The following is a 10,491-nucleotide window of genomic DNA, read 5'->3' on the forward strand; positions in this document are numbered from 1 at the left end:
CTCCACGTTCCTCCAACCCAACCAGGTCCGTCCCTGACACCTCCACGTTCCTCCAACCCAACCAGGTCCGTCCTTCAACCCAACCAGGTCCGTCTCTGACACGTCCACATTCCTCCAACCCAACCAGGTCCATCCTCCAACCCAACCAGGTCCATCCTTCAACCCAACCAGGTCCGTCTCTGACACGTCCACATTCCTCCAACCCAACCAGGTCCATCCCCGACACCTCCACGTTCCTCCAACCCAACCAGGTCCATCCTCCAACCCAACCAGGTCCATCCTTCAACCCAACCAGATCCGTCCCTGAAACCTCCAGGTTCCTCCAACCCAACCAGGTCCTTCTTCCAACCCAACCAGCTCCATCCCTGACACTTCCACGTTCCTCCAACCCAACCAGGTCCATCCCTGACACCTCCACGCTCCTCCAACCCAACCAGGTCCATCCTTGACACCTTCATGTTCCTCCAACCCAACCAGGTCCATCCCAGACACCTCCACGTTCCTCCAACCCAACCAGGTCCATCCTGCAACCCAACCAGCTCCATTCCTGACACCTCCACGTTCCTCCAACCCAACCAGGTCCATCCTCCAACCCAACCAGGTCCGTCCCTGACACCTCCACATTCCTCCAACCCTTCATCAACAGATGGTTTCATGAAGGAACCATGACACAGTCAATGGATGCTACAGCCCTTCTGTGGTGGCCACAGGAACGCGGTTTGGCCTTTTTGGTGCCCATCACCAATGCAAAGACTTGGGAAAGGTCCATGTCTTGGCCGATGGCTACTACAGCCCTTCTATGGTGGCCACGTGCCCACGGTTGACCCCACCATTCAGTAGGTGAGATGTCACATGGGCAAGCAGTGAGGGGTGGGCGGGAGTTTTGAGAGGAAAAAAATGCAATAATGGCACTAAAATGGTCCATCAAACCCGCGTGTTGATTTTCACCACCTGCCGGTGCCACCAAGCTGGTGTAACCGCCCCCGCCGCCGCGGTTCAGGGGGACAGTTGGGTTAACGGTTGGACTCGATGATCTTGAGGGTCTCTTCCAACCAAAACGATTCTGATTCTGTGACAGAAACCACATCGCTGGGAGGAGACACGTGGGACAGAACCCGTCTCCCTCCACTTGTCCATCCAGGGCAGCAAATCCATGGCCGGGCTGGGGTCCGAGTCCTCCAGGTTTCACCTCAGGGGGCTCAAACAGGCCTGGGGGGTCACCCACGGGCATGGGGGAGCCCCAAATCCCACCCCTGCCGCACCCTCACGCCGTGTGAGCAGGGCCAGCACCCGCAGCCTCGGCGCCTGGCCACGTCGCCAGCCCGGCTTCGGGTGGCGGTGGCCCCGGTGGCGGCCCCGGCGGCGGCGTGGGGTGGGTGGCAGCGGCGTGGCGCTCCAGGAGGGTGCGGTGGGAGAAGCCCTTGGTGCAGAGACGGCACTGGAAGCGCTCGGGGCGGTGGGTGCGCATGTGGACGTTGAGGGAGCTCTTCTGGGTGAAGCGTTTGCAGCACACGCCGCACTGGAAGGCGCGGACGCCCGTGTGGGTCACCATGTGCTTCAGCAGGTAGTCGCGGAGTGAGAAGGAGCGCCAGCAGATGGAGCACTGGTGGGGCTTCTCGCCTGCAGAGAGACAACCGTGGGTCAGCTCGGATCAATATGGGTCAACGTGGATTGATACGGGTCAACGTGGATCAACGGGGATCAAAACGGGTCAACGTGGAGCAACACGGGTTGACAAGTCAACATGGATCGACATGGAGCAATAGAGGTCAACATGGAGCAACGCAAGTCAGTGGGTCAACACGGGTCAACACGGATCAGCAGAAGTCAATGGATCAACATGGGAGTGACACGGATGAATGAGGGTCAACACAGGTCAACATGGGTCAACACAGGTCAGCATGGGTCAACATAGAATGACATGGGACATTGTGGATCAACACAGGCCTACATGGGTCAACATGGGTCAACATGGGTCAATAGGGGTCAAAATGGATCAATAGGGGTCAACATGGGTCAATAGGGGTCAACATGGGTCTATAGGGGTCAACATGGGTCAATAGGGGTCAATATGGATCAATAGGCATCAAAATGGGTCAATAGGGGTCAACATGGGTCAATAGGGGTCAACATGGGTCAATAGGGATCAACATGGGTCAAAATGGAGCAACATGGGGGAACAGAGGTCAACATGGATCAATAGGGGTCAACATGGGTCAATAGGGATCAACACGGGTCAATAGGGGTCAACATGGGTCAATAGGGGTCAAAATGGGTCAATAGGGATCAATAGGGATCAATAGGGGTCAAAATGGGTCAATAGGGGTCAACACGGGTCAATAGGGGTCAACATGGGTCAATAGGGATCAACATGGGTCAAAATGGAGCAACATGGGGGAACAGAGGTCAACATGGATCAATAGAGGTCAACATGGGTCAATAGGGATCAACAAGGGTCAGTAGGGGTCAACATGGGTCAATAGGGGTCAACACGGGTCAATAGGGGTCAAAATGGGTCAATAGGGGTCAACATGGGTCTATAGGGGTCAACATGGGTCAATAGGGGTCAATATGGGTCAATAGGGATCAATATGGATCAATAGGGGTCAACATGGGTCAATAGGGGTCAACACGGGTCAATAGGGGTCAAAATGGGTCAACAGGGGTCAACATGGGTCTATAGGGGTCAACATGGGTCAATAGGGGTCAACACGGGTCAATAGGGGTCAAAATGGGTCAACAGGGGTCAACATGGGTCAATAGGGGTCAACACGGGTCAATAGGGGTCAAAATGGGTCAACAGGGGTCAACATGGGTCTATAGGGGTCAACATGGGTCAATATGGGTCAATAGGGGTCAACATGGATCAACACGGGTCAACACGGGTCAACACTCATCAACATGGGTCAACTCAAGGCAACGGAGATCAAAACGGATCAACATGTGGCAACAAGCACGGATCAACACAAGATCAACACGGGTCACCACGGCCTGATGGGGGTCACCACGGAGTGACACGGGTCACCACGGAGCAACAGAGTGACACGTCAACGCGGATTGACACAGACCGATGGGTCAACACAAGTCAACGTGGGTCAACACAGGTCAACGTGGGTCCCCAGCACCCATTGCCACCACCCCCATGTCCCCGTCCCGAATTGTTCCCCCCCATCACCACACGTCTTGTTCCCCAACACCTCCCCACCCTTCCACGCCCCCGCCTGCCCCATAGGTGACCCATGCCCCCCGGGGGAGCCGGTTGTCCCCACGTCCCCTCACCGGAGTGGATGAACATGTGCTTGGTGTAGTTCTTGCGGGAGCTGAAGCTCTTCTGGCAGTGGCCGCACTGGTACGAGGCCTCGGGGCAGCGTGAGGGGCCAGGCTGGGGCACCTCGGGGACACCCAGCGTCCCCTCGGCGAGCGCCGGCAGCGGCGCCGGTGGCACAAAGCCGAAGCCACCAGCCCCCGTCACCCCCTTGGTCCCCGGTGCCCGGCCCGACCCCTCCAGGCCGCACTCGGTCCCCAACTTCCCGCTGTCCTCGCCGGGCCAGGGGGGCAGGAAGGCGTCGGCGAAGACCTCGGCGGCGCCGAAGAACGGCGGATCCTCGCTGACAAAGGGCGTGGGGGCGAAGCCGCCGGCGCTGGCACCGCGTCCGTCCTCATCCTCCTCCTCCTCCTCCTTGAGCGGCAGCTGCAGCCGCAGCGGTTGCCGCTGCTTGCGGCTGTGGCCGCTCGGCGTCCCCTCGGCGCCGTCGGGCTCGGGCGGCACCGGCGCGGGCTCGGGGCGCGGCGGGCGCGCGGGGCCGCGGCTCTGCGAGATGATCTGGGTGCACTCGTCGATCACCGTCTTGATCTGGAGCACCGAGGCGGCCGTGAGGATCTGCAGGGCTTCCGACTGGGCCACCACCAGGCACCCGCTGTACATGAACTCCACCAGCTGCCGCACGGCGCCGCTGGGCACCACGGGCGGCACCTCGATGGCCGAGTGGCCCAGGAGCAGCTTGTCGTGGAAGAAGGGGCTGCCGGCGGCCAGGACGCAGCGGTGGGCGCGCAGGGTGGCCTCGCGGATGCGCACGGTCACATCGCAGAAGTGGCCGCCCAAGCGCTGCCCGTTGAGGGTCTCCAGGAGGGAGCGGCTGAAGTTCTGCAGGTGGATGTAGTGAACGGCCTCGGCCATGGCCGGCGACGCGGGGACCGGTGGACGCGGGGACAGCTGGAGGTACCTGTGGGAAGAGACATGGGGTGGGGGGGATGGCGTGGAAGGGGTCACCAGGGGCTGGGGACACCGATGTCGTCTGGACAAGCCAACGGGATGTCACCAGGGCCTTGGGACACCATTGAGGATGTCACCAGGGGGTTGGGGACACAAGTGGGGACACCAATATGGCCTGGAGAAGCCACCAGGACGTCACCAGGGCCTTGGGACACCATTGAGGATGTCACCAGGATGATGATACGTCACTGAGGACATCACCAGGGGGTTGGGGACACAAGTGGGGACACCAATATGGCCTGGAGAAGCCACCAGGATGTCACCAGGGCCTTGGGACACCATTGAGGACGTCACCAGGATCATGGGACGTCACTGAGGACACAACTGGTGACACCGGAGTGGGGTGGAGAAGCCACCGGGACCTCACCACGGCCTGGGGACACTGTCTGGGATGTCACCAGGGCCTGGGGACACTGCTGAGGATGTCGCCAGGATCTTGGGACGTCACTGAGGACATCACCAGGGGGTTGGGGACACAGGTGGGGACACCAGCATGGGGTGGAGAAGCCACCGGGATGTCCCCACGGGCTGGGGACACTGTCTGGGATGTCACCAGGGCCTTGGGACACCATTGAGGATGTCACCAGGATCTTGGGATGTCACTGAGGACAACTCCAGGGGGTTGGGGACACAACTGGGGACATCAATGTGGCCTGCAGAAGCCACCAGGATGTCACCAGGATCTTGGGACGTCACTGAGGACATCGCCAGGGGGTTGGGGACACAACTGGGGACACAGCTGGGGACACCAGTGTGGGGTGGAGAAGCCACCGGGATGTCCCCATGGGCTGGGGACACTGTCTGGGATGTCACCAGGGCCTTGGGACACCATTGAGGATGTCACCAGGATCTTGGGACGTCACTGAGGACATCGCCAGGGGGTTGGGGACACAACTGGGGACACAGCTGGGGACACCAGTGTGGGGTGGAAAAGCCACCGGGATGTCCCCACGGGCTGGGGACACTGTCTGGGATGTCACCAGGGCCTGGGGACACGGTTGTGGACCCTGCTGGGGGCGGGGTCACCGCCGGGGACACCTCGCGGGACGTCACCGGGGGGTGGCGACACCTCGGAGCCACCCCCCCTCCCCTTCCCCCCCCCCCCCCGCCTCCATAAAGGGACCCAGGCGTCCGGGGGGGCGGGGCGGGGCGGGGCCGCACTCACCTCGCGCCGCCGGACCCGCCGCCCGCCCCGAGCACCCGGAAGCGCCGCCGCCTCTGCTCGGCCCCGCCCTCGGGCGCGTCACTTCCGGCGCCGCGCGGCCGGGGGGGCCGGAGCGGAAGTGAGCCCGCCCGCCCCCGCGCGCGCGCGCCCCTCCCGCGCCCGGCGAACCATAGAGAGGAGGCCAGAGCGGCCACGGCCGTTCAGCCCCTGTAGATCCCATAGGAACCACAGAGTGCTGGGATTCCCTATAGGCCCCATAGTGCTGGGATCCCCTATAGATCCCATAGGAACCCCAAAGTGCTGGGATCCCCTATAGATGCCATAGTGCTGGGATCCCCTATAGGCCCCATAGGAACCACAGAGTGCTGGGATCCCCTATAGACCCCATAGTGCTGTGATCCCCTATAGACCCCATAGTGCTGCGATCCCCTATAGATCCCATAGGAACCACAAAGTGCTGGGATCCCCTATAGACCCCATAGCGCTGGTTTCCCCTATAGACCCCAGAGGATCCCCATAGCTCTGTGAGCCCCTATAGACCCCATAGGGACCCCTATTGGGCTGCAGACCCCTATAGACCCCCCACAGGGAGCCCCATAGGTCCAGGATCCTCTATAGACCCCATAGGGACACCCCTGGGGCCGGGATCCCCTATAGACCTCCCATAGGGAGCCTCGTAAGGTTGGGACCCCTATAGACCCCCAACGGGACCCCCATTGGGCCGCAGTCCCCTATAGGCCCCACAAGGACCCACATAGGGCCAGGATCCTCTGCTCCATGGTGACCCATGTCAAGCTGTGTTGACCCACGTTGACCCACGTTGACCCATGTTGACCCACGTTGACCCGTGTTGACCCACGTTGACCCGTGTTGACCCATGTTGACCCGTGTTGACCCACGTTGACCTGTGTTGACCCACGTTGACCCACATTGACCCGTGTTGACCCATGTTGACCCGTGTTGACCCATGTTGATCCGTGTTGACCCACGTTGACCCACATTGACCCGTGTTGACCCGTGTTGACCCACGTTGACCCACGTTGACCCACGTTGACCCGTGTTGACCCGTGTTGACCCATGTTGACGCGTGTTGACCCGTGTTGACCCGTGTCACCCCATGCTGACCCACATCAGGCTGTATTGACCCATGTTTGCCCTTCTTTGTTGACCCACGTTGATCCACGTTCATCCATGTTCACCTGTGTTGACCTGCACCGATTCCTATTGGCCTCTGTTGACCCACGTTGACCCACGTTGACCCGTGTTGACCCATGTTGACCCGTGTTGACCCGTGTTGACCCGTGTCACCCCATGCTGACCCACATCAGGCTGTATTGACCCATGTTCGCCCTTCTTTGTTGACCCACATTGATCCACGTTCATCCATGTTCACCCGTGTTGACCTGCACCGATTCCTATTGGCCTCTGTTGACCCGTGTTGACCCGTGTTGACCCGTGTTGACCCATGTTGACCCGTGTTGACCCGTGTTGACCCGTGTCACTCCGTGTTGACCCACATCAGGCTGTATTGACCCATGTTCGCCCTTCTTTGTTGACCCACATTGATCCACGTTCATCCATGTTCACCCATGTTGACCTGCACTGATTCCTATTGGCCTCTGGTGACCCGTGTTGACCCGTGTTGACCCGCGTTGCCCCATGTTGACCCGTGTTGACTCGTGTTCAACCGTGTTGATCCATGTTCACCTGTGTTGACCCCTATTGACCTGTGTCGACCCGTGTTGACCCGTGTTGACCCGTGTTGACCCATGTTCACCTATATTCACCTGTGTTGACCTGTGTTGACACATGTTGACCCATGTTGACCCGTGTTGACCCGTGTTGACCCATGTTCACCCGTGCTGACCCGTGTTGACCCATGTTGACCCGTGTGGACCCATGTTGACCCATGTTGACCCTTGTGGACCCATGTTGACCCTTGTGGACCCATGTTCACCCGTGCTGACCCGTGCTGACCCGTGCTGACCCGTGTTGACCTGCGTCACTCTGCGACTCTGCATTTGACCCCTGCTGACATCACTCGCCCACATCACCTCAGGGACGGCCATTTGTACGACCCGGTGACCCCCAGGTCATCCCACCGGGTGTACCCACCACAAAGGTCAAAGGTCACCCCACCCCCCACCCCCCCCCCCCGCCCGGGGCTGTTGGTCAGTCATGGAAACCCAGCAATGACGTCACAGCTGCTCCCACGGCCCCGCCCACCCCCCTCAGCCCCGCCCTCCCTGGGCTTTCCCTCTATGGCGTCACGGCTGGCACGGTGACATCACAGCCGGTGGTGTGACATCACAGCCGGTGGTGTGACATCACCACACTTCCCACCATCCGGGGAATATCCCAAGAACCACGTCCCCTTAAGGGGTACCCAAGGTGCCTTGGGGAGGTGCCCGGACACCTGGGTCCCTCAGGGAGGTGCCCGGACGCCTGGGTTCCTTCAGGGAGGTGCCCGGACGCCTGGGTCCCTCAGGCGAGGGCGGGTGGTGATGCCCCAGGGCAGGAGCTGGTGGAGCTGAATTGATCTCCGGGGACACGGGGGTGCCCGGGGTGGGTGGGGTGGGCGGGATCTGAGCCCCGTGGGTAGAGCCTGGGGGTAGGGGAGGTGCCCGGACGCCTGAGTCCTCCCGCGCCCACAGCCTTGGTGGCACCGGGAACTCCCGGACGCCTGGGTCCCACGGTCCTGGGTTCAGCATCACAGGGACGGATCCGCAGCAGGTGAAGGGACCCAGGCGTCCAGGAGCTCCCGGCGCCACCCAGGCTGTGGGCACGGGAGGACCCAGGCGTCCGGGCACCTCCCCCAGCCTCTACAGGGACCCAGGCATCCGAGTCCATGGGGGTGAGGTGTTATTGTAGGGTCTCTGTTATTGCAGGGACCCCCCCCCGAGGTTGTGCCATGGTGGATGAGGGTGACAGGGGACAATGTGGCCCCGCCAGGCTGGCACAGGTGAGTGGAACCCAGGCGTCCGGGGGGGACCCAGGCATCCGAGAGGGACCCAGGTGTCTGGGGGAACTCAGGTTTCTGGGGGAGACTCAGGTGTCCGGGGGGGACCCAGGCGTTCGGGCGGGACCCAGGCATCTGGGAGGGACACAGGTGTCTGGGGGGGACTCAGGTGTCCGGGGGGGGACCCAGGCGTCCAGGGAAGCCTCAACCCCCACAAGGGCACCCGGAGGTCTGGAGGAGGGGGGGACACAGATATTTGGAGGACCCCCCACCCAGGGGACCCAGGCGTCTGGGCTCCCTCCGCCCCACACTCGGCTGGGGGACCCAGGCATCCGGGCGCCCCTTCCCCCGGCCCCACTGGCCCCAGTCCAGGCCTGCGACTGGAATTAGGGCACGGGGCGGGGAAAGGGAACCCAGGCGTCCGGGAGCCCTCAGCTCCCCTCCCCCACACCGTGGGAAGGGACCCAGGCGTCCAGGCAGCCCCTCCCCCCACCCCAGCTTTCCCCCCCGAGGGGACCCAGGGGGTGGAGCCCGGATGCCTGGGTCCCCCCGGACGCCTGGGTCCCCTGCGCCGCCACACCCCAGGTCCCCTCCCCGCCCAGGCACAGGATCGCCGGGAGCTGGAGGCGGAGCTCCAGGACCTCAGCAGCCAGGTGGGCGGGGCCTTTTGGGAGGGGCGTGGCCAGTCACAGCCTGGCCCCTCCCCTCTGCAGGGCTCTGGGGCGGGGCTGGCAGGGGCGGGGCATGGGACTGTCCATCACCCTGGTGGGCGGGGCATGGGGCTGTCCATCACCCTGGTGGGCGGGGCATGGGGCTGTCCATCACCCTGGTGGGCGGGGCCTCACTCTGTCCATCACCCTGGTGGGCGGGGCCTCACTCTGTCCATCACCCTGGTGGGTGGGGCATGGCTCTGTCAATCACACTGGTGTGCGGGGCATGGCTCTGTCAATCACCTTGGTGGGCGGGGCATGGGGCTGTCCATCACCCCGGTGGGCGGGGCCTCGCCCTGTCAATCACCCTGGTGGGCGGGGCATGGCCCTGTCAATCACCTTGGTGGGCGGGGCATGGGGCTGTCCATCACCCTGGTGGGCGGGGCATAGGGCTGTCCATCACCCTCGAAGGCAGAATTCAGGCTGTTCATCCCCGAGGGGGCGGAGCATGTGGCTGTCAGTCACCCCTGCTGGGCGGGGCCTGGACTCACCTGTCACCTGGAGGCGGGGCATGTGGCTGTCACTCACGGCCTGTCCCCGCCCCCAGCAGCTGGCGGCGCTGGGGCGGAGCCTGGCGGCGGAAAGGGGGCGGAGCCTGGTGGCAGGCGGGGCCTTGCGGGCGCTGGAGATCGCGGTGGGCGGAGCCCAGGCCCGGATGGGCGGAGCCTGCCGGGCACGTGACCGGGCCTGCGAGCGCCTGCGCCAGCAGCAGGTGGGCGGGGCCGGAGAGGGGGCGGAGCCTCTGCCTGGGCCAATCGGGAGGCGCGGCTGAGGTGGTATCTGGGAAAAATTTAATGAAATATAACGAGGGCGAGTGCAGAGTCTTGCGTCTGGGCAGGAACAGCCCCAGGTTCCAGTGTAAGCTGGGGAATGAGCTGTTGGAGAGCAGTGAATTTATATATGTATACACATATATATGTATAAAAAATATGCAGCCATAGCACCCTGAGAATGCCCCATCTCGTCTGATCTCAGAAGCTAAGCAGGGTCGGGCCTGGTTAGTACTTGGATGGGAGACCAGGTGGGAACACGGGGTGCTGTGGGCTGAGCCAGCACTGGGCCCTTGTGGCCAGGAAGGTCAATGGGACCTTGGGGGGATTAGAAGGGTCAGAGAGGTTCTCCTGCCCCTCTACTCTGCCCTTGAAAAAAGAGTTTAGTTCAGATACTACCAGGATATACTTGGGGAACATATATGTATACATATATGATATATATAGTCATACCACCCTGAGAATGTCTGATCTCGGAAGCTAAGCAGGGTCGGGCCTGGTTAGTACTTGGATGGGAGACCAGCTGTGCCCTAGGATGGGCCTTAGAGAGTGGGCGGGGCACCCAGAGGTGGGCGGGGCTTCGGCCTGTGCAGGGGGTGGTGCTTGGGCTGGGG

The 10,491-nt window shown here is 62.1% G+C and overlaps 1 protein-coding gene and 1 pseudogene across 1 annotated transcript; one reads left to right on the top strand and one right to left on the bottom strand.

Moving 5' to 3' along the window:
• Nucleotides 1-701: 701 nt before the first annotated feature.
• Nucleotides 702-5,498, bottom strand: ZBTB45 (zinc finger and BTB domain containing 45). Its single transcript, XM_065655357.1, has 3 exons — nucleotides 5,439-5,498; nucleotides 3,280-4,223; nucleotides 702-1,620 (listed from the first exon to the last, which is right to left on the bottom strand). Exons 2-3 carry the CDS (start codon nucleotides 4,175-4,177, stop codon nucleotides 1,265-1,267), a joined length of 1,254 nt encoding a protein of 417 aa, XP_065511429.1. The 5' UTR covers nucleotides 4,178-4,223; nucleotides 5,439-5,498; the 3' UTR covers nucleotides 702-1,264.
• Nucleotides 5,499-10,034: 4,536 nt separating this feature from the next.
• On the top strand, nucleotides 10,035-10,153 carry LOC136001264 (5S ribosomal RNA; annotated as a pseudogene).
• Nucleotides 10,154-10,491: the final 338 nt, after the last annotated feature.

This window comes from Caloenas nicobarica, chromosome 39 (assembly GCF_036013445.1).
Source record: "Caloenas nicobarica isolate bCalNic1 chromosome 39, bCalNic1.hap1, whole genome shotgun sequence".
Lineage (NCBI taxonomy): Eukaryota > Metazoa > Chordata > Aves > Columbiformes > Columbidae > Caloenas > Caloenas nicobarica.